This window comes from Monodon monoceros, unplaced genomic scaffold (genome assembly GCF_005190385.1).
Source record: "Monodon monoceros isolate NGI ecotype Baffin Bay Population unplaced genomic scaffold, NGI_Narwhal_1 Super_Scaffold_5, whole genome shotgun sequence".
In the NCBI taxonomy this organism is placed as follows: domain Eukaryota; kingdom Metazoa; phylum Chordata; class Mammalia; order Artiodactyla; family Monodontidae; genus Monodon; species Monodon monoceros.
This window is the reverse complement of record NW_021703782.1, coordinates 90748576-90773886: the sequence shown is the minus strand read 5'-3', so window position 1 is coordinate 90773886 and position 25311 is coordinate 90748576. Positions and strand designations below refer to the sequence as shown.

At 37.8% G+C, this 25311-nt stretch overlaps 1 protein-coding gene across 5 annotated transcripts in view; it reads right to left on the bottom strand.

Annotated features, from left to right (window-relative positions):
• Positions 1 to 25311, bottom strand: part of MUSK (muscle associated receptor tyrosine kinase) — a 91271-nt gene that overhangs the window by 46612 nt on the left and 19348 nt on the right. For all 5 annotated transcript variants that reach the window (XM_029203083.1, XM_029203081.1, XM_029203084.1 and 2 more), the window contains exons 3-5: positions 21609 to 21760; positions 16943 to 17070; positions 15468 to 15609 (exon numbers count right to left, since the gene is read on the bottom strand). In XM_029203083.1, coding sequence (XP_029058916.1) covers positions 15468 to 15609; positions 16943 to 17070; positions 21609 to 21760 — 422 coding nt within the window. The remainder of the gene's footprint in view (positions 1 to 15467; positions 15610 to 16942; positions 17071 to 21608; positions 21761 to 25311) is intronic.

The following is a 25311-nucleotide window of genomic DNA, read 5'->3' as shown; positions in this document are numbered from 1 at the left end:
TTTGTAGGATGGCATCATTTATAATTTTCTTCTTAGGCAATATCTTAAGGAAATCTCTGGTACTCTAAGAATACCATTCTAGGGCTTTTTCTAAGGACATACTCAGAAATTGGGAAATCAAAATTGTATTACTAGAATTGTTTCCTTACAGTTATATATAATACCCTGAAAACAAACCAGGCAAGTGGATCTGGGTTTGAGTCCTCACTCTACTGCTTATTAGCTGTTTGATCTGTGATATTTGCTCAACTTCTTTGAACTTCAGCTTCTTCATGCAGAAAATGTAGGTATCGACTCCCAACTCATAGAATTATGAAGAAGATTAAGTGAAATGATTTGTACAAACAAGTTAATACAGCAACTAAGACACAGCTAGAAGGTACTGAGGGCTAATTTTGAAGCCATGTCTTCTAGCTCTTGCTTGCTTGCTTGCTTGCTATTTCTATCTCTATGGTATCTTCCTTACTGATGAAAGCTGTTCTTCCAACTGACTTCAGAGGTAGAAGGTTATTTTATTTTATCTTGTCTTTAAATTTCAGTCTGCCTTAGCTGGCTGCATCCCAGATATTGATCATGTTGAATAGCCTTTCTGTAGGTGTTAAAAGCCTGTGCTTAAATCCATTCCTCAATTATCCGAGAAGAATCACTCTAGAAAGAGAAATCCATTCTTCAGGCCCTATTATTAAAACATAGATGCTAATCAATGTTAGATTATTTGAATCCATTCTTAAATAGGCTACATTTGTCTCATATAGCATGGTATTTTAAGAATTATTGAGTCAGAGATGCCTGTTAGTAGACAAGCATCACAAAGAACAAAAAAGGTCATTTTAATTTTTAATTTTATACTTTAAAAAAATGGCTCAGGGGTGGTTGAAAAGAAATCACAGTGAGGCTCTGTGGTACTTTGTTTCTGAACAGATTCTTCTTTTGTTTTCCAATCATTAAAAGAAAACCTGACAATAGTAATGATAAACCTAAGTAAATACCTGGTTTTCCTTTCCTGACTTCTTGGTGGCTAAAGCAAAGAAACCCGATCCTGGTGTGCTGCCACTGTTTACATTTCTGTCCCCTTTGAAGCAGAGCAATGCATAAAGAGGTTTATCCACTGTGGCTCCATCTCTGAAGGGATGGGAGCGCAAGTTCCTTTAGAAAAACATACATGGTACCCTCACAAACTGTGACTCTCTCCTCCAAGTCAGGCTGGCCTGCCTCTGTGACATCTCAGTTCTCTAAAGTGGCTTGGGCTGGGAACATTTCTGTGGCCTTTGAGATAATAACATTTTCCTAGCTTGTAAATATGGATGGCGAATAATGACTGTGAGTAAGACATGTTTACCAAGGAAATCAGACAAGAGCCACACAAGGTTAACTTGTTTTGATTTCAGTCCTCGACGTAGCTAGAGCAACTATTAGGAATATTTTTGTTAAAATGGTTCTGTAAGTACATTACAAGTTTAACTGTAAGTCGAAAGTTGAATCTCGGTTCTGGTTCACTTTTTTCATTCTTAAAAAAATTATCTTCTGGCTTTAATGGGAGGAGATGCTAAACAGCTTGATGATGAGGACAGAAGTCGTTATTAGTTTACCCTTTCAAAAGGATTTTATTTGGGACTAATTTTAGATTTACAGAAGAGCTGTAAAGGAAGCATAGGAAAGTTCCCAGGTACTCTTCACTCAGTTTCCTCCAATGTTAACACTGTATATAACTACAGTATATTTATCAAAATCTTCGTTTACTTTTAAATGACATTGTGACCTAATCGCATGAAAAGGAAGATACCTGAGCTCTGATAGTAGTCAAAGAAGCTGAAGTTTAATAAGAACCAGCATTTTCAAATTATTTATTTATTTTTTAGCTAACCAGAAATTTTATCTGGGAAAAGAAATAGGAGTCACAACCTTAATCTTAAGTGACACGGTAATATCCCAGTTGTCTAAAGGGGCTTGGCTTGGGAACATTTCTGTAGCCTTTGAGATGGGATTCTGGATGTCCCAATAGGACCATAGATAGGCCTCCAAACTGTAGGGTCCCATGCTGATGAGATGGTAGATATACACCCATTTTAAAATGATGTCCAAGAAAGATAGCATAGACTATAAACTCAAATAGCTTGTGAGTCAAATTGCAGCTCCTTCCGGTCTTCATAGCGCCTCCAATAGATACTATCCCAAACTCTTTAGTCCATCTTTGACTCCCTGGTTAGGGGTCAGTGTGCCTGTGCTAGCATGATAAGTCTGCCTTTTCCCCCTCCCTCACTGAGATGTGATCTGTACCATGAGCTGCCATTCATCCATCAAAGCCCTGTGAGACCTCACCTCTCTGAAGCTTTCCCTGACCTTTCACTGTCTCCCCTGTCCTGTGTATGTATCCTGCCCAAACTTCTATCATTGCAAATATATTGAACTTTAATTACTGTAATTACTTGCTTGCATGTTCACCTTCCTCACTAAATTTTGAAAACTTTTCAAGAAATGAACCATGTCTTATTTATCTCTGTAACCTTGGATTTACCTCACTACATGGAATATAGTAGGCACTCAACAAATGAATAAATTTGAAGCTATCCTAATACTAATGGTGAATAAGCTAAGTTTCTTCTTAAATTTTTAAGCTTCATCTGGAATGAAGACATTCCAGGTAGAAATCTTTACATCAATGTTTCTCAAAGTGTAGTTCATAGACTACCTATGTAAAGATCATTTGGGAGATTGTTAAAAGGCCTTAACAGAGACGCATCAGATCTGAATCCCTGGGGAATGCAACCTAGAGCTATGCCTTTAAATAAGATCTGATGTGCACTGATGCCTGGAAACCACTACCTTGGAGGAAGAATTCCATTAGTCCATCAGCTTTGTTATTTCCATCCCTTTTCATAGAGAATTTTGAAGTGAGTCTAATCAATGGTGTGACAGTAAATTAAATGAAATAACAACACATTAGTTTTAAGAAAAGGAGACCTCTTGTTGGTTTAGTGTAACAGATACTATGACTAAGCTTCAAACTGAGTTCTGAGATACATGCAAGCTAGAGCAAAAAAGAAAATAAAGTACATAGCTCTCGCTACAGGAAGGAGTGCAAAATGGTCTCAAGAGAGACCATTGTTTTCTTCCCACACACTAAATTTTTTTTTTTTTTTGCGGTACGGGGGCCTCTCACTGCCGTGGCCTCTCCCGTTGCAGAGCACAGGCTCCGGACGCGCGGGCTCAGCGGCCATGGCTCACGGGCCCAGCCACTCCGCAGCATGTGGGATCTTCCCGGACCAGGGCACGAACCCGTGTCCCCTGCATCGGCAGGCAGACTCAACCACTGCGCCACCAGGGAAGCCCGGCACTAAATTTTTAAAGCAATTTCTCACTTAAGATGTTTTGCAGAGCAGTGAGTGATGGAATGATCAATATTTTCAACAAGATTTTTGGCAAACAGCTATTTCTGTAGTGAATAAAATATGATGTAAGCTTGGGGTATGCACTAAGGTTGCCTCGACTTTCCTGATTTTATACTTTTTTGTGGGGGACAGTTTGATTCTAAACAGCCCATTTCTAGTTTGCCAGTAAAGTCACATCTTCATACAGCTCCTTAGATAAGCATCCTTATATCACTTGTCACAATGGGGCCAAACCAAAGTTAAAATCTCTAACAAATACCAAGAATGCAGGGACAAAGCATTGCTGATTGAGGGTAGATTTATGTTCTTTGGAAGCAAGAGAAGCAGTTGGTAATGTTGACATTCTATTTATGAAATTTGAGAAGCCTAACCAGCAATATTCTCTGGATAGAAGTCATCCAGCTTCATAACAATGTAAAAAACAGACAACAATACCAACAACAGCCAGTATTAATCGAAGAGCTACCATGTAGACACTGTATATATGCTATCTCAGCCCCTTTTAAGAACTTTATGTTCCAAGTCATATTGCCCCCATTTCACAAAGGGGAAATAGACTTGCAGAGGTTAAATTATCCAATCTCACGTTAACTAGTAAGTGGCAGAGTACTGATCTATGTAACATAAACATAGAAAAAGAAAAGACTCAAGAATGGGGTAATGAAAGATGTCCTGGTCTAGGGGTTAAGACATCCAAGCTCTTAGATAACTTAGGCAAAGTAATCATTTTTCTGGTCTCAAATTTCCTTATCTGAAGACTAAGGGATTGAGCTATAACTTCTAGGGCTCATTTCAGATTTTAAAGTCGATGGTTACTCTTCTGATAGAACCAAAGTTAATAAAACACCAACTCTTTTCTAAATAAAAATTTAGTTTTTGCATTGAACTTTATTGCTTCTACCTCAGGGATAAAGATGACACGTGGAGTAAAGAGCTGTAAACGTCTTTCCAGTTGCTTAAGTCGTTGCTTTCACTGTACTGAAGTTACTTTAGTTCTAGAACTAATATTGATAACTATTATTTGAGTGATTTCTCTGTTCCAAGCACTCTTCTAAGAGCTTTAAACATGGTATTGAGGTTTATCCTTTTTCAACTTATGAGATAGGAAGTATTATTCACCTTATTTTACAGGTAGGGAAACTGAGGCACTAAGAAACGAAGTAACCCACCTGAAGTTAGCATAAGTAGTAAGTGGTGGAGCCACGGTTTGAACTTCAGCAGTTGACTCTAGTCTCTGGAGCCCAGGCAGTTTTCTCAAAAATCTAGAGCCCATGTTATTAGCCAGTACATTAAGTTCCTTCCAAAAATCATGCCTTGTATAGTTTATCATTGGTGGAAATAAATATACTAATTAAAATTTGAAAGTCACATATTGGATCTCTGAAGGGAACAGGTGAACGTATTATTTGAATCCCATATTGCCATAGAGTCCTGACAGCTTTCTGTGATACCTTTGCATAATTCAAAATAGCTACATTTTGAAATTAAGCCCAGTGATGGCATGGTCTTGTCTGTCTCATACAGCGCCTGGTGTATCGCTCAAGGAATCTTTGTTGGACGAATTAATGCGTTAAAGAGAAAGAAGTTTTCCTTTTTTTGGTGAATGTATGTTTGAACTTGTACATCTCATTTTAATACCTAAACAATGAAAATAAAAGCTTACTCCAATTAGAGGATGCATATTTTAGGTCCCAAGAACTTTTCATTTCAAACGATATAATGTCAACATTGTATCAATTTGATTATCTTAAATAATTGAAGACAAATCTTTGAAGCACATTTTCTTTTCTTAAAAGCGATTAAAGAGGGCCTAACTGTTCTTCACCTTGAAGTATTATATGTTCCGTGCATAATCATTATATAACACTTTTTTGTCCTTAGAGAACTTTACTGACAACTCTTCAACTAAAGGACCACTTTACCATTGTTTCTCAAAAGCACTACAGAACTTTCTAGATGAGAATGCAGCATAGTCTCCCCTAAAGTTGAAATCAATGGGTCAAACCCTTCTTTTATAGCATGCACCCTATTAATCATGCAGATTTAATTTTCCCCATGATAGCCCCCTGGGTTATTGAAGGTTTATGCCTGTTTCTTTTCTTTGGTTTTTAAATGCACAGTGTACTCATGACAGCAAATCAAAGCTGTTAGTGGCATCAGGCAGGTAGAATTGATGCCGGGAACAGGCCACTGCAAATTTTATTAAGACTGCAATCACTGAGAGCACAGCACACGTTGGGGGTTTAAATACCTCTCTCTGTGGCATTTGTCATATTAAGAGCTGCAGCATAAACAAAGGAAAAAGCAAATCAAATGTATGTAAACATTTCTAGATGCAGTAAGGAAGTCTGATCTCTAGGAAAGAAGACAGCCAGAAGTCTAACATTTTTGAAAACAGTCCTGATCTCTTAGAGTTAGATCTCTTGCCGTTTGCCTCTGGGACATCCTATGTGTGTATTTGTTTGGGTCTTTTAGAGTTCTACTTATATACTGCGTATGTTTGCCAAAAATCTTCAACAACAACAAAAGCCTCCAATAGACCAGATCATCCCTAAGGATACATGGTGAAGCTTTTCAGATTGCCGAGAAAGGGACTGACAGCAATAAAGTGCCCTGTTCAGTGTTGGGAAACTCTTGCCCTGGAGCCGATCAAGTTTGCCAAATGGCTCACCTTCCCTCCTCCTCACTCCCCAAAATGCCTCTCCCAAGTGTGGGGACATGGGTCTCTTTTGGGGGCCCCCTGCAAATAAGGAGTTGTTTAAATGTTAGAGGAGCCTCTATGTAACCCTCTATAGCCCTCTGTGTAGAAGGGTTCTGTTCTCTTCTCGGTCTGCTTCTAGGGCTCTCATTTGCAACTTTATACTATGCCGAGCCACCTCTTTCCACTGGTCATCACTGACTGAGAACCCTTGGTTCTAGCCTCCCTTCTGCCTAATCTTTTCCTTAATGGCTTAAAGCTCCAAGAGGAAACAAGGCAATAATAGAAAATGCAATTAGCAGGGAGCCCAATCCATTCCAACATCCATCTGTTTTAATTTGGGTCTCAAGTATTCTACACTCAACCAGTTTCTATACACAAAGCAGGACTCGTCTGAATGTGATATTCACAGAATGTATAAGATCTGCCCTCAGCTCCAAATAAATAAATCATTTCATTAATAATTAAGGCAAAGGATATAAGGGAAGTGTAAGGGAAATATGTAAGAATAGAAGAGAAATATAAGAAAATTAGATATTTGTAGTTTTTTTTAATGGATCCTTTCCAATGATTAAAAAACTCAGAACCATGTTCTTTCTGGCTATAAAAAGACTAATTACATTATCGTATTAGAAGTGTTTAATTTCTGTGGTGTAGTGTTTATGAAACATTTTTTAAGGGAGAATATCCCTCTCGTCAAAATTGGAAAAGTAAAATTAGAATCTGGTACTTCAGAGGTCATTCAAAGCCTCCCCTGATGGCAGCCTCTCCTTGAAAACTTCAGCTCTACCACTCAGATCATCACAATCCATGGTGGTATCGCCCTGCCACTGAGTACTCTGGAGTGCTGAGTACTTCCGAGTACTCAGGAGAAAACTGTTTCCATTAAAGACACATAGGAGAAACAGTAGGGATCATTCTTTGGATGTGCACATGCCTAAGGTAGAACATGAAGTAGATTGGAGAAAGAGACAACACTGTCCCTTGACTTAGAAGAGAATTCCTTCCATAGGTCCCTGAGAAGTCACTTTGTCTCTCTTCAACCAAAACTAATGCAGCAAGTATCATTGTTCAGGGCTGGCGGGGGGAGGGGAGACTACATAGATTATGCTACTGAAAATGATGGTTTTACCTCTGTAAGGAACTAATTAAAAGAAATGATCTCAAACAGAAGGAACATTTCTAGTTAAATATAAGGAAATCTTTCTGAGCCAATATGATTGATTTATCTTTGTTTTATAACTGTATATTCATTCTCATATCTGGAGACAGCTAAGGAACCATCTTAGCTAGGGGGCAGAAGCCACAAATAAGGTATGATTGCCTTTAAGCTGGGTAAGACAAATCTCAATTTCAGATATATTAAAATGCATAATAAAGAAACAAAAAATTAGCCAATGCTTGTTGTAAGAAACCAATGACTGTGAGATTCACTCCAAATATGGTAAAATATTTAAAAATGAACATTTAGAAAATGAAATTTTCTATGCAATATGACATACAGATTTCTCTGGCCCTCATTTATCCTGCCATGAGGCCTATCCTAAAGCCCACTGTCACAGAGGTACCCGAGAGAGGGGTTAACATTTCCAGAGGGAGAGCCTCCATCGTTGTGAGACTGACAGCTCTTTTCTGCATCCCAGGTGACTATGGAATTTGGGAAACCAGAGACTTTCCTGCCAATGGCAAATCAGTATAGCTATATAGTTCTCACCCAGGAGTGCTTCACTTTTCTATGTGAACTTTCTGTTAATTTACTTTATGAGTCAATAACACCTAAACAAGTGTAGAAAATATTCATTGAGAAATCAGAACCCGTATGGAATTTTAGTTTGGATCCTCCAAGCTACTACAGAGTCATAAATTCCAGGTTTCTGCCCATAATCCAGAAAGAAGAGTCAAACGAGGAGAGAATTCACCAGTAGCCGCCACTCTCTGAACCTTTTCACTTCCCACTCCATCTAAGTGGCTCCCTTACTTCCTCAACTTACTGTCTTTACGGGTTAATTCCCTCCCTAAGGAAATGGCAGCTTCCGTGTTCTGTTTATCATGACCCCACCCTGAACATTCTTCAGCCAATAGGCAAGAGTTGTGAATATCTAATCAACATAGGGATCGATTGCCTTTGACAAAACTTTTCCCATCCCTGAGTTTGTTCTAGAGCAGAAAGGAGCAACAGAGCTACAAAAATAATATGTAAAACCAATGAACAGAAAGGTTGATGTCACTTTATTAAAATAGTATAATATTTGGAAGAAGTCATTTTTTCCAAAGCATAAATACAAGCATTAATTCTTCTTCATTATAAAGGTCTCTTTATAAAAGTTCAGAAAGTATAAAGCTATATAAAGTATATGATGGAAGGTTACCAACCCCCCCATGTAATTCTATATGCAGAGATGATGACTATTAACAATTTGGCGTTTATACTCCAGTGTATAATATATAACATACTGTTCTTTAACTTACTTTTTCACTTATGAACACATTAATATTTCTAATGGGTTAATATTTCTAAAGAAATAGGATATTGCCTTGCACATGGTAAGAACTATGTAAGTATTAATTAAATTACTACTAATAAAAACAGCAAATATATTGTGCTTACTGTGTGCCAGTATTAATTCATGTAATCACTGCAAAAACCTAAGAGGTAGGTCCTATTTTTACCCCTGTTTTAGAGATGAGGAAAATGAGATTCAGAGACAGGAAACAGACCCAAGTCACATATATGGTGGAAAGTCTGAGAAATTAATACATATAGATCGATCTCATCCTTTCTAATGGTCACACGGAATTTCATCACATATTATGTCAGTCTCCTATTGATGCAAATTTAAATTATTTAAAAAACTTTACTATTATAAACAACTTTGTGATAATCTTGAGTATATACTTCTGTAAAGAATTCCCTTAGATAAATTTTTAGAAGTTAAATTATTGAGACAAATCTATACACATTTTAAAGTTTGATGGTTATTAAAAACAAAAACCAAAAAACATATCCACTAGGCTACACCAAATTATAAGAATAATTGCAAGTGCTGGTTTCCCACACCCTGTCTATTGTTGTTATTCTAATTGATGTTCTTTGTAAGTAATCTGTCTTTCCTTTAATAATTAACATCACCTTTTTGTCTTTGGTTCATTATGTGTTTGGTTCATTATAATGTGTCTGGGTGTGCAAATATTTCTATATCTGCTCTTTATTTTTACTATTGGGACTTGGTGTACATCTCGTACTTGAAGATTTAAGTTTTCATCAATTTTGGCAAGTTCTCAGGCATCATGCTTTTGAGTATAGCTTCTCTTATGTTTCTCTATTCTCTCTTTCTATAACTTATATCCTTAATTATTTCTTTTTTTATCCTTAATTATTTCTTAAATTCAATTTCATCTTTCCCATCTCTCTGCACTGAATTCTTAATTCTGAAGAGCTGACTTCTAATGTGTGAATTATCTCTTTATCTCTAATATACCATTATTCAACCACTGAATTTTAATTTTAACCATTACCTTTTTCATTTGTTAAAATTATATTTAATTCTTTATCAGAACTGTCTTTCTTCTTCCTAATGTATTTTACTTTTTTGTTATTCCTCCTTTTGTGTCTTTAGTTTAAACGTATTTATTTTAGAGTATCTATTATATTGTGCTGTTAATCGAATTTCCTGGGGTTTAAATCACTTTGTATATTGTGTCAGCTAATTCTCACTCAAGGCGGGTTGTTTCCTGTGGATGTGATAATTTTGTACTGGGAACGCATCCTCAGTGTGACTTTACCTATGAAAACCCTATGCAACCTGTGTAAGGTGTTTCTTTTTTCAGCTTTTTTGTTGTTAAATTTTTGACCAGGGACTAATTTAAAAAATTTTTCTTTTAAAGTATGGTTTATTTAAAATATTGTATTAGTTTCAGGTGTACAGCAAAGTGATTCAGCTTTTTTTTCAGATTATATTTCATTACAGGTTATTACAAGATATTGAATATAATTCCTTGTGCTATACAGTGAATCCTTGTTGCTTATCTATTTTATGTATTTTTTTGTATCTGTTAATCCCATATTCCTAATTTGTCCCTCCCTCTCTCCCTCTCCTTTTTGGTAACCATAAGTTTGTTTTCTGTGTCTGCGAATCTGTTTCTGTTGTGTATGTAGATTGATTTGTATTATTTTTTAGATTCCACATATGTCTTTCCACATATTTGTCTTTCTCTGAATGATTTACTTCACTAAGTATAATATCATCTAGGCCCATGCATGTTGCTGCAAATGACAATATTTCACTTTTTTTATAGCCAGGTACTGTTCCATTTTATATATACCACATCTTCTTAAGCCAGTCATTTGTTTATGGGCACTTGGGTTGTTTCCATGTCTTGGCTATTGTAAATAGTGCTGCATTGGGATGCATGCATCTTTTTGAATTACAGTTCTCATTTTTTCTGGATATATGCCCAGGAATGGGATTGCTGGATCATATGGTAGCTCTATTTTTAGTTTTTTAAGGAACCTTCATACTGTCTTCCATAGTGGCTGTATAAATTTACATTCCCACCAACAGTGTAGGAGGGCTCCCTTTTCTCCACACCCTCTCTAATTTATTATTTATAGACTTTCTGATAATAGACATCCTGACCAGTATGAAGTGATACCTCATTTTGGTTTTGATTTGCATTTCTCTATTAATTAGCAATACTGAGCATCTTTTCATGTGCCTGTTGGCCATCTCTATGTCTTTTTTGGAAGACCTGGGACTAACGTTTATGTTAATTTCTCCAACTGGGGATTCCCTGACTGGCTGTGCTGGCAGCATGAATTAAATCTAATTGAGATACAGTCCTGAGTGTTGGCTATTCATTCTTATGAAGAATGAATATTGGCTATTCTTATGAAGAGAAAGACAAGCCTCTGTGTTGTCTTTCTATGCCAACGGGTAGCATTTTTCTGGCCTATCTTTTCACTTCAGTGGTTCTCAGCTTTATACGAGGGTATCAGCGCTAACTTCCACTTCACAGGGACCCAAGACCTTGACTTTTTCCCTTTAAGAGCCTTAAAACCAATCTTCTACATTATAGAAGTGGGCACTTGTCTCATTACGTGAAGGACAGTGCCCAACCAGCTCATGATCTCACTGCTCTGCTTTTCCAATTCCTATTCATTCCTGACTTCTGAATATTTCCATTTTTTCCGTATGAGTTGTACAACTAACCCGGCATTTCTGGCTGTTTGTAGTAGGAAGATTTTCATATTATCTTGTTGGCCGTGTTTGCTGGAGTTCTAAGTGTGTAACCCCAGGTTTGTGTATTTAGTACCTAAAGGTTCCATGAGTCATCATTTCGAGCATTCTCTTCCAATATTCACAAACCCTTTGCCCTCTTTTCTTTCCTGGCAAAACTCCAATGCTTATATCTGGCCTTTGGATTTGGCTTTCTACTTATTCCAACTTATACCTGTACTGCTGAGCAAGCCTGCAGGGAAACCTGCAATGAAGAAAATTGATGCCACTCTGTATTCATAGTCCTGTTCTCTGCTAAAATCTGAACGTTCCCCAGCAAGCCTAGTTTCCCTGTGAGTCATCTCCCCCATTCCCCACAGCTATTTTAAAACCTTTCCGCTCTCCTCATCCCGCTGCCCCCCCTTACAGAAGTATTTTCAGAAGATAACCTTACTTCCTATTTCCGAGAGGAAATAGAGCCCATCAGAACAGAGCTTTCTCAAATTCCATCTGCCCAACTTATGAACTCATTTACGCTGGCATACACCTCTTTTCTCCTTCTTCCTATTACGAGGAAGGAAGTTTCTTCTTCCTGTCTGAGTAATCATATAATTGACCACTGAAGCTGGGATATTTTTGAAAGTAAAAGAAGGACTCTATTAATAATTATTCCAGGACAACAGGTGTAAACCAGAACTGTCCTGGGCAAACTGGGACATGCGGTCACCCCCTATATAAAGTTTATTGCTGAATACATCTCTTTTGCCTTCCCAAGCACCACAGTCCTTTGAACATTCCACCTCTCTCCTGTATATTCAAATTTTCCTTCTCTCTGGGTTCCTTCTCGTTAATATTTTAACACTGTCCATGTTTTTTCTTAAACGTTTCAATCTTTTAAAAAGAGAAATCGTGCAAAACCACGCTTCCTATGTGCCAAAGATGCCTCCAACTACTGCTAACTTTTTTGACTCATCCCTTTTCTCTGCCAAATTTATCGAAAAAAATTGTCTGCATACACTGTCTCTCTTTTTTTCAGTTCCTGTTCTCCTTCATTCACAGAATTCTGGCTTCTTCCCCATCCCCATTCTGACATCACTCTTGACAATGTCACACATGATTCTCTCGTTTTTTAATAGAGCAGACAGTATTCAGTGTTACCCCATTTCTTAGGTGCCTCTATCTGTGCAGCCTTGAGTGAATTAGTTATCCTCTGTGTTTCTCGGTTTCCTAAAATGGTACAATTATAGGCCGTTCCTCAGTGACTGTTAGTGAAAATTAAAATAAAATAATACGTGTAAAGCATTTAGGATTTTAAAATGTTAGCCATCCCGTTGCTCATCCTTTTCAAAAAACATCCATGTTTTGGTCATGGTTGAGTTAGACGGTTCCATCACTAATTTTGCATGCCACTGTTTGAATCTTTTAAGGCAAGGTGTCAGGGTAGAATATCTTTACATTGCCATTCCAGAGACCCGGAGGCCTGAGGATGGCAATCTAGAAAGGGAGCTAGCTTTACTTCTGTGTCCAAGGGTGTTTCTTTCATGTTTGTTATGGCTGCTAGGATTTAGCAAACACACAGTACTAAATCCATAACCTGGCATGCTTAACCTCATTAGAAGCTCACAATGGCAGACAAACCATATCTTTCCCTGACATACCTATTTGCCCTCAATGTAGCCCCACATCAACAAGCACTTACAGGGCTCTCATTCTGATTTGCTCAAACTAATTTGCAGAGTTAACGATATAATACGTAGCAAATGCGCATCTGTCCTAACTGACCATGGCCAGCTTCATCTTTAGCCCTCACCATTGCCAAGACAGCAGGCATTTGAAGGCACATTGGGATTCTTCCAGTGACTTTTTAGTTGCTTTTTCACCTGCTCTGAGTTGTTGGTTGAATTGGCCCTTCCTTTAAAATAGGTCATGTTTGCATTATATCTTGTGGACATGCCTCCACTATTTCTTTAGGTGGAAGTCAATTTTTCAGAGCTTCAATAGCCAAAGCAGATTTTCTGCAAAATTTATCTTCTAATAGTAATAATTATAGTTGATACCATTTACTAAATGCATATTATATACCAGCAGCTGTGCTAAGCATGTCACATATTTTCGTGTCTATTGACTAATAAGGATTAGAATGGAGTAGAAATAGACATGTGTGCTAAAATGAGCATCTTACCTACTGGTAGAGTAACTTTAAATGATATTATGAGCTCTCAGTACTAGCAAGTTTAATAAAATCTCTAGCATATATTAATTACTAACACAATGTACATGATCGTTTCAGTGTTTGGAAGAAAGGAGAGTGTTCAGTTTTACTGATAGGCATGATACAAAACTAAATGGCAAGGCAAGACCAAACTGTGTAATTGAACTCCAACTAATGAGATCTGTGATAATTTTCTCTAGGCCAAAGCTAAACCAAATGGTTTCAATATCTTTGAAGACAGTAACCTAAACAATCAGTATTTGATGTTATAATTCAGTGGGCTCATATTTCATACCTTGAAGAGGGAAATATTTATGATATTGTACACAAATGGATAACATTGGTTCTGTATCCCTCCAATTATAGTTCAAGGAAACACTGGATCTAGGCAGACATTCACTGTGTCTGAAAGTGGGACTGAGTGTGTTTGTATGTTTATTTAATTTTCACTGAATAAGTTACATCAGGTGGCTGTTGCATTCTGAGCTTGAAATAGCACTGATGCTTTAAAAGATATTAAATTCTAGCAGCTGTGCGAAAAATATATTCTTTTTACATCTGACAACCACTATTCCCTCCAACCTCATTCCTTTCCATGAACAGTTAATTGAAATGAGATCATTAAAGCTGTGAGAAGAAGGTCTATCTAGGAAATAAAGATAATCTTAAAGGAGCTAATAGAAAACTGTATGATTGAGAAGGAAGAAATGTAGGAAAGGCTCGATTTTGGCCTAAGAGAAGGGTGACATCAAAGTAAGCTATGGGGAAGCTGTGAAGTCTTCCCCAGCTGAACTATAATTTGTGCCAGTGTGTGATAATCACTTTATCAATCAGATAACAGAAAAGGAAATGATAACTCTTATAGTCAACATTTACTGAGTTTTACAAAGCGTCAGACACTCTGCTAAATACTACCAGTAACTTATCTCATTGAATACTCACAACAAACCCCACTTTGCAGATAAGAAAACTGAGAGCCAGAGAGGTTAATTCTAAGGCCTGTAACAGGAGGAGCTGGGAAGAGTTTTGTACTCAGTTTACTCACCTCGTATAGGCATGCTGGTAGTTTCTATTTTTAAGCAAAATATGTTATTATTTTAGGTCAAGAAGGAGCTGAGGACCAAATGGATAGAATCCCTAGCTCGACCTGGATTCTGATTTCTCAGTGAAGATATTTCACAACCAGTTGTTGGATTAATTGACTTTAAAGGAACACTTTAAAAAACGGAAAATATTTTGATAATGTAACTCATAGAAGTAGGACCATTGGGGGTTATACATTTTGAGCCAGTATTATATTTTTCTCAACTCTTTGTGACAATACAATTGGAAAGAAGTTACTTTTTTTTTTTTTTTTTTTTTTTTTTCGGTACGCGGGCCTCTCACTGCCGTGGCCTCTCCCGCCGCGGAGCACAGGCTCTGGACGCGCAGGCTCAGCGGCCATGGCCCACGGGCCCAGCCGCTCCGCGGCACGTGGGATCCTCCCGGACCGGGGCATGAACCCGCGTCCCCTGCATCGGCAGGCGGACTCCCAACCACTGCGCCACCAGGGAAGCCCAGAAGTTACTTTTTTTCTTTTCTTTTTGATACATTTTTAAGACACGTCTTTTATGCTGAAAAAAGATAAAATGAATATCTTCAAATTTATAAACAAGGGAGAATTGTCCAAGCCAAGAAGACGTTCTGAAATGATATCCTATTGTTTTAGTATTATAGTGACTTTAGTCGGTTTTGGTTAATTGATGGTCTATAGATGGAATATGACCTGTTATACAAAGGAATGTTTTTTTTCTCGTTTCAAATTTTTGAGTGTTGACCTAACGGTCTAATATCTGGAATAAATGAGGGAAATGAACTACCTACTGCCTCTCTGTTTTGCAAGCTGAAATGCTTCACAGTAGAGCGTGAGGCCCTCCGCTAGCACTGTAATGGGAAGGAACGCAGCTCCTTACCCTCAACTTCCAGCTTCGCCAACTTGGAATATGCCGTCCCGAGGCTGTTTTTTGCCACACATCGATAATGTCCTGCATCTTCCTTTTGCACATTATGAATCCTTAAACTCCCGGATTCAAGAACCGCAGTGCGGGAGTTTTCCTGCCAGGGACAGGGACATGAATTAAAAATGGCCATAGGTCTGTCAAGGACACATTTGCTATATTTCATCTAGTCATCACTATCATTCTTATCAAAAATATTATTTTAACATTTATTTGGCATTTATTATGGGTAACATACAATAATAAATGAGATAGTATAAGATTACCAAAATTAATTTTAATAACAATGCCATAAGATATAGTTATTTTTATTTTCTTTCATTATATGAGGACCCCAAGGCTTATTGGATGTCCTACATCAACAAGCCTTATTTTAGGAGTTTCTTTGATATCTGAAAAATGTCACATCCAGGTCTGTTTGATTAAAAGCATTGCTTTTAACAGCCATGCTTACTGCCTATATGGTATCCTTAGGGGAATATATGTCCTTTGAAAAGTTCGAAAATTCTACAGATAATACAAAAATTGGTCTTTATAGTTAAAATGTTACATCTATCTTCTCTCTGGGAACTCTAAATTCATATAGAGCCACCCCCTGCTTTTATTGTAGAAAATATAACAAAAGGAAAGCCAGAGAATTATATAGATTACCATAAAAAATGAAAATTATTTGTTTTATTTTAAATAAAACAAAGCTAATTGATATTATGTTTTATTTCAATTAATTGACATATATCAACACCTATGTATTCCCCATGGAATACTCTGAGTACAGTAATATGAAAAACATAATGTCTTTGACCTCACTGAGTTCACAGTTGGTAGGTTATACAAGGATGGAAAGAGACGATGGTGATGCAGTATAGTAATTTATCAATAAATGTAGGTATAAGATACAAAGCAGTACAAAATAAGCGTGTGAATACTGCATTTCAAGTTTGACTACTGTATGTGATTGAGGTTGTTGTCAAGGTGGTTTGTTCACCAGTCTTGATGCTCTAGCTTCACTCCAGAATGTTCTCATTCCTTTTCTTCCAAACCTTATTTCTCTCTCTCCTCCCAGAAACGATTTGTCAGGTCTAAAGCTTGGAGCTTAGTTCCATTTTTTAAATCTCATGAGTCTCAAAGATTCAATGTTGAAAAATAAATGATTCAAATACCAACCAACAAAAAAGACTGTGGCTTTGCTCTGCTTTGCCTCCTTTATCATCCTTAACACTACTGGTTCCTATGTCTTTTTTCCCCTACTCAGCCCCAACTGGAATGCCTTACAATTTGCATATATGGGAACAGAAATATTAAAGTTTGGTTAAATGTTGCACCTGGAAAAAAGTTTATACTAAGTTTATAAGTGTGCGACTGAGTTTGCAAAGGATTGTTGTATTTGACAATGTGTTGTATATACATGTTTTAACATAACAATCACTTACCCTGAGAGCACTGTCCCCCTTGATCCACGACACTGATGGTTTGGGATTGCCCATTGTAGTACATGGTAGAACTGCCTTTAATCCTTCTATTATTTTTACGTTTATGGGAGGACGAGTTATTTTAGGTTCTAAAGGGAAATGAAGGTTAAAAATTAAAAAGCAATATGGCTTTATTAAACTTAGAGTTTCTAAGTTTGTTTAATTATAAATATACATTAAAAATATTCTTAGGCTTATTATAATACAGAATTCACCAAATGCTAAGACATGTTTTTAGTGGCTATCGAACAGAAGTCATTTTTGAAAATTTAGGTTATCTCTGTTTTATCTTATTTGAAAAATCAGTTCATAAAACATATTAGGAGTTTATAATTATCATAGTATTCTGCACTTTTAAAATAGTTAATAAAAAGTTGATTAAAATAAACTGATAGGGGCTTCCCTGGTGGCGCAGTGGTTGAGAGTCTGCCTGCTGATGCAGGGGACACGGGTTCGTGCCCCGGTCCAGGAGAATCCCACATGCCGCGGAGCGGCTGGGCCCGTGAGCCATGGCGGCTGAGCCTGCGTGTCCAGAGCCTCTGCTCCACAGCAGGAGAGGCCACAACGGTGAGAGGCCCGTGTACCGCAAAAAAATAAAAATAAAAATAAAAATAAATAAACTGATAACAATTCAACATTACGTAATTCATAGCAACAGACATGAAAACATATGAAAGTAAAGTTTTGATATAAGTTTTATTTGTATAATTCTGAGTTATGACCTACTTTCCCTTTGGTTTCCATCTTAATTTGACTATTAAGTTTGATGATTAAAAATTAGATACATTTATCCTCTAGAAAATAAATCAAATGTTACTATACTTGTAATCAGAGAAATTCTGTAATACAATTCAGAGTAACCCTACTCTGCAAAGCCAACTTGTGTATCGTGTTCCGTGAAACACTCCTAAATTAATTTTTTCAGAAGAAATAGTTTATGTCAGTTAATTTTTATTCTCCAACATTGAGCTTTCAGAGGAAGACGTTATTAAATCTATTGCATAGAAGTACTGACAAGTTCAGGATGCCAGTTATTTTACTATTTGAAACATTCATAAAATAATGAAAACTACATTTATTTCCTAAGGAATCTTATGTTACAGATACAAAGCAGAAGACTGTCTTGGCAGGAGAGACTGCTGAGAAATAGATGCATTTAATTTTTTTCAGGTCATGTGCCATAATCAATTTGTTACTTGGACATAGAAGAGCAGGAAATAAGGATTTTTGCCCTTCTACTTCAATTGTGTGTGTGTGTTGGAGGGACATGGTTTGGTGGTGGTTATAAGTGATATCTGCAAAGACTGCATGGTCTATTGATTTTTTTTTTTTTTTTTTTTTTGCGGTACGCGGGCCTCTCACCGCTGCGGCCTCTCCCGTTGCAGAGCACAGGCTCCGGACGCGCAGGCTCAGCGGCCATGGCTTACAGGCCCAGCCGCTCTGCGGCACGTGGGATCCTCCCGGACCGGGGCACGAACCCGCGTCCCCCGCATCGGCAGGCGGACTCTCAACCACTGTGCCACCGGGGAAGCCCTGTCTATTGATTTTTAATCTAGCTATTTATTGCCATTTAGAGGTGGTATGACCCTGCAGTGTGGCAAAGATACAAGATAGGCTTTAAACATGTTATAGAAAAATATCAACGTTGTCACTTTGTCTGCGATCTAAAGCATACAATGCTCATTCTCATCAATGACAGTGAATACCTATGTTTAGACAATGACTAGGCACCTCAATTGTGAGTTGAGTTGTCATACAGCTATTGGCAAAAGTTTAGCTTACGAGTTGATACATCTGTGATATAGTCAAAGAGAGTATTATTCATTCCTTCCATTGGGCTCCCTGAACTGATCCCTATGGCAAACCTGAGTCACAGATAATGTCTTAGGCAGAAAACCTTCGCTTAAAGCAAATAACTCCTGTCTTCTCAATGAAATAGATGTCTTTGTCATCTGTTGGTGAGAGGTCAGGAGAACCTTTGCAGGCAATTGAATATAAAGAAAACTAGGAATGAACTGAGTATTGACATGGAGTCATGGATTCCCCACCCTAAGGGAGCATGATTCAGGTGGAGCCATGAGCACTGACTAATCAGAACTGGTCATCCTGTTGAAGTGGGATGCTGGAAGTGTCCTGCTACGCCAAGACTGAACCCTTAGTTGTTGGACCATAAGGAATCTGGGGGAGGGAACTCCCGAAGGAGGTCTGAGGGTAGTTGGAGTAGAGATGGGGGTGGGGACCTCGAGGGTCTCAGGAAACAGCTCTTTAGCAAGCAGTGTGGAAGCCTTCCAAAATTTTAACAGTTGGGATGGCCACGCTAGTGTATAGCCACCTGAATGGGTGAGCTTCCCTAAGGAGAGAGTGGAGAAAAGAAGAGGAGAGAAGAAAAAAAGAGGATTTAGGATAGAACCAAAATCAAGAACATTTAGTGCCAGAAAAATATAAGCAGTATTCAAAGGAAAAGTAGTACCACAAAGTAGTGAAGTACTTAAATGTACTCTGTCTTTGGAATCACACCTTCATTCTTCAGCAAAAGAGAACATCCCAACTTCCTTACCTGGTGTTCTTACTGCCCCACATGCTGAAAGAAAGCCTGCTTGTGGGTACCTCCCAAGCTCTTTACCCTCAGAACCCCCAGATCAGCTTCCCCACGATGTCCCACTAGCCTCACTACATACCTATTATAGTTAATCTCGGACAGCATTTATAGGTGTGATCCAACATAAAAGATTAACAGACATGTGAGAACAACCATGAACATGAAGAAAGAGAATCAGAATAAAATAAAAACTTAGCCTGAAGAAAACAGAAATAAAGCAGGTGAAAGAAGAAAATGCTTTAAAAAAATGCATTAATAGTATCCTTAGATGAGTGAATGTTGCATCATACACATAAAGCTGGCTATGAAGAAAAGGAGCAGTCAGGGAAAAAATAATACCTAGAATTAAAAAATACAGGTTTTTAAGATCAAAGTACAGAATATAAGGTCAGAACAGCAGAATGGTCATACTGAAGACCAAATTCATGATATAGAAGGAAAAGCCAAATAAATCTCCTAAAAGTAGCATATCAGGATAGATATGTAGGAAATATGAGGAGAAACAATTGGAGTGCAAAATAAAGACTTTCAGCCACACAAACGCTCAGAAAATACATCTCACGTGCTCACACTGAAAAGAAGCAACAAACCACTTCCTCCAGCAAAACAATAACAATAAAACTGAAAGATAAAAGATGTAAGAAATAGTGATAAAATCAACAACAAAAACTCATAATAAACGTTCCGGGTGGAACTGGATCCCACCGTGCTTTGTAGGGTGCCAATATGCATGTTTCTGTGATTTTTCCCATCAGTACTGTGATGTCAGAGAGGAGAAAATAAAGGTTACTTCATTACAAGGTTAAGAGTTTGCAAGCAGCAGGTGCTATAGCACAGGGGATCATGAGATTTGAGGATGCTGGTAAGGGCTGCGAGATGATGCCACACTAGGTAAGACAGAGAACAAAGTGAAGAGAGAATTGGATGAAGTGCCCATTGGGGGTCGATGGAACAGAGACCCCCCCCCCCAATGGAGTTAAGGGCAGGAGAACATGACCATGATGGTGATCGTATGGAATGGGAGGAAGGGTGTGAGAGAGCTAGACTCTGTGCTTAGCTGAGAAGGAGACAGATGGAGTTTGTGCCTTCTGTTTGGAGGCAAATCATGAGTGTGGGAAGCTAGGTTCCTCATCGGACAGAGCTGGAAATAGAAATGTGCATGTTCAGGATGTGACCTACTGGGGTTTAAGATTTGAAATACAGTCCATTTCCTGGGGGTGACAAGGTCATAGATTGGGTAGACTGATAAAGAGTTAAGGCAAACATCACTGGACTTGTGAAGGTCAACGAGCTATAGGATGAAGTGGACAGTGGCTCTGAATCATGGCTGTTGAAATCGCTTAGGATAATGGCAGGAGTAGGAATGGATAGAAATTTAATAAATCTGGAATCAAAATCTTTGAGAAATATGGGAGAGGACCTAGAAGTGAGTAGCTGACTTGATGAATAGAGTTAGAGAGAATGTCAAAATGGCAAAAGCCCTCATGAGAGGGAAGGTTTTGCCCAGGAATACAAAATATAATGGCTTAAAAGCCACAGTGAAACATCAGTACATGCTAACCTTGTTGACATGAAGTGGGGACGAAATAGCCTCCCTTTAAGCAGAAAAGTCACTCAAGTTTGAAAAGTCGCTCAAGAAAATCAAGTTTGAAACAAGGCAAAAGGGTAGAAGAAGTGTCTGCAAAGAGGTTTTAGATTAAAAGGGTGTTTGGTTGTCATGAAACTGTTTTGAAGGTATGGGGTAAAGATTCTAAAGGGAAGCTCCTGGTGAAAGATGTCAGGGTGGTGCAAATAAAGAGACATATAAAGGCATGAAAATGGGAGACGGTAGAGAACAATGAGGCTTGCCTGTAGGATGGTGGTTGATGGCAGGAATAAGAGGTGTGGGACTGTCTCAAGGTTGTGATTTGAACTTGAACTTGTCTGGCTGCCTGAACATACAGGTATGCGGGAGGCTCTATTTACTACCTGCTTCAAAATGTACCAAGTCAGCTTTGAAATCAATGGATGATTCTCTTTCCTACTCACTCATCTTCACTTGCAGAGCTCCACAGCTCTCGGCAGCTCCTCCCACGCCATTGTTGGCTATGCAGCAGTAAATGCCGTCATCGCTGTCTTCCACGCTCAGGATGGTGAAGAGCTGACCGTTCTCCCGAATGCTGTACCGGGTGTCAAAGAGCCTGTGGGTCGCAGAGCATTATGGCAGGTTAGGGCCCCATCTGTGATGTTTTGGCTATGATTAAATGATCACACAGATGGCTTACCAATGGAGGAAGTAGACTAAAGGTAAGAGGAAATTCGATTGAGTTCTGAATAACAGAATAAGCTTATTTGGGAATTGAAAGCTAACATTATATTCTAATCTTTCCTAGGCTCCAATAATCAGAGCAGTGTTGAGTCCTTCAAAAATAACTTCAAAAGGTGATGTCTGTTGATGAGACCAAACATAAAATTATTTATTTAGAAAAGTGTATATCATTACCCAAGATATGAGTTCTGCCCCATATTTACTGGGAAGTAGCAGCTAGATAATGAAAACACACACACACACACACACACACATAAGTGCGACTAGCAGAACGGGATAAACAGTTACTCACTACTGTATATAAAACAGATAAACAGCAAGGACCTGCTGTATAGCACAGGGAAATATATTCAATATCTTGTAATAACCTATAAGGGAAAAGAATCTGAAAAAGAGCATGTGTGTGTGTGTGTGTGTGTGTGTGGGTGTGTGTGTGTGTGTGTGTGTGTATGTATATATGAACCGAATCTCTTTGCTATACACCTGAAACTAATACATTGTAAATCAACTATACCTCAATTTTAAAAAATGGAAAAAAAAGAAAGAGTTAAATATTTATAGAAGTAACTACCACTTAACTATTTGTTCATTCATTAATCAAATGTTTGTTGAGTGCCTTACAAGTGCCAGGCACAGTTGTAGTTCCCTGGGATACATAAGGAAGCAAAAAACGTTCAAACTGTAGAAATACAGGTTTTACATATATTATCTCACTAAATGACGTGCAACGTGAATGTTGAGAAGGGAATTAGGACAAAAGAAAGAAATTTGAGAGGAAGCGTCAACCTAAAAGTGAGTTTTATGACCAAATATCCTTTACGCTAAATCCGTATATTAGGCAGAGTAAAGCACCCCACCCCCAGCAAAGATCCATGTCTGAATCCCCAGAACCTGTGAATATGTTACCTTACATGGCAAAAGGGATTTTGCAGATGTCAAGGATATTAAAATAGAGTATCCTGGATTATCCAGAGGGACCCAATGTAATCATTAGGGTCCTTAAAAGATGGAAGAGGGAAGCAGGAGGATCAGAGGATGAGCGGTGACAGTGGAGGCAGAGTATGGAGTGACACAGCTGCTGGCTTTGAAAATGCAGGAAGGGGCCAAGAAGCACAGGCAGCTCCGAGAAGTTAGGGAAGGCAAGAAATCAGACTTTCCTCTGGAGCCTCCAGAAAGCATGCAGCCCCGCCAACACCTGGATTTTCGCCCAAAGAGCCCTATTTCAGACTTCTGAACTCCGAAACTGGGAGATTATAAATTTGTGTTGTTTCAAGCCACGAAGTGTGCGGTAATTTGTTACAGTAGAAATGGGAAAAACTAACACGACGTGAAAACAAAACCTGTAAAGGGAATGGAATTTTGACTTTTCTAATTCAATGGGTGGCTCCCATCACACACTGATCTTAAAGAGGAAAAAAGGGATAGAGTAATTTTTGGTCTAATGTGACTAAGGATAATATAATCACTGGGTAGTTCATTAAATCACATCAAATAACTGAGGATAGCCATGATATTCACTCTCATGTAATTTTTGCTTTGTTTTTTGCTAAGTATAAGTTTTCATGGAAAATATGAATATTGGAATATCTTACAGATGTGCTTGTGGACCAAGAGTCCAGCCACTCTGTGAAATATAAACTTCCAAGATTTATAATCTGTTGTATCACTGCTGCTTAATTCAAGTACATAAATTGCTTTTAGATTGTGAGGGACACAAGTATTTATAATTTTCAAAATATAAATTGTTCTTTTTTATCGAAGTATACTTGATTTACAATATTATATTAGTTTCAGGTGTACATAGCATAGTGATTCAGTATTTTTACAGATTATACTCCATTAAAAGTTATTACAAGATAATGGCTATGATTCCCTGTGCTGTACAATATATCCTTGTTGCTCATCTATTTTCTACATAATAGTATGTATCTCTTAATCCCATATGCCTAATTTGCCCCTCCCCCATCCCTCTCCCCTTTGGTAACCACTAGTTTGTTTTCTATGTGAATCTGTTTCTGTTTTGCATGTACATTCGTTTGTATTACTTTTTAGATTCCATATGTAGGTGGTATCATACAGTATTTGTTGTTCCCCATCTGACTTATTTCACTAAGCATAATATTCTCTAAGTCCATACATGCTGCTGCCAATGGCAGAATTTCATTCTTTTTTATGGCTAAGATTCCATTCTAAATATATACCACATCTTCTTTACCCATTCATCTGTTACGGACATATGGGTTGCTTCCATATCTTGGCTATTGTAAATACTACTGCTATGAATTTGGGGTGCATATATCTTTTCAAATTAGTGTTGTCATTTTTTCTGGATATATACCCCAGAGTGGAATTGCTGGATCATATAATACTTTATTTTTAGCTTTTTGAGGAGCCTCCATACTGTTTTGCATAGAGGCCACACCACTTACATTCCCACCAGTAGTGTACAAGGGTTTCATTTTCTGCACATCCTCTTGAACATTTGTTATTTGTAAACTTATGATAGCTGACTGGTGTGAGGTGATATCTTACTGTTGTTTTTTCTAATAATTAGTGATGTTGAGCATCTTTTTGTGTGCCTGTTGGCCATCTGTATGTCTTCTTTGGAAGGATGTCTATTCAGGCCTTTTGCCCATTTTTTGATTGGGTTGTTTGGGTTTTTTTTGATACTGAGTTGTATGAGCTGTTTATATATTTTGGATATTAGCCCCTTACGGTCATATCATTCGCAAATATCTTCTCCCATTCTGTAGCTTGTCTTTTTGTTTCGTTGGTGTTTTCCCTTGCTGTGCAAAAGCTTTCAAGTTTAATTAGGTCCTATTTGTTTATTTTTGCTTTTATTTCTTTTGCCTTAGGAGACAGATTCAAAAACATATTGCTATGATTTATGTCAAAGAGAAATTTTTCAGAACTGTTTTAGATTTATAGAAAAATTGGAAAGGTAGTACAGAGAATTCACATATACCCCCTACATCCAGTTTCCCACATCTTAGGTAAGTATGGTACATTTGTTACAGGTAATGAATCACCCTTGATACATTATTAACTAAAGTCATAGTTTATTCAGATTTGTTTTGTTTTTACCTAATGTCTTTTTCTGTTGCATAATCTCTTCCAGGATACTACATTTAATTTATTTGTCTCATTTCCTTAGGCTCCTTCTAGCTTTGACATTTTCTATGACTTTCCTTGCTTTTGATGACTTGACAGTTTTGAAGAGTACTGATCAAATATTTTGTAGGATGCTCCTCTATTGGAATTTGTCATATGCTTTTATCATGATTAAATTGGGTTTATGGCTTTTGGGAGGAAGAACACAGGTAGAGTGCCATTTCATCACATCATAACAAGGGTACTACTATCAATATAATTTCTCACTATTGATATTGACCTTTATCACCTGGCTGAGGTAGTGCTTGTCAA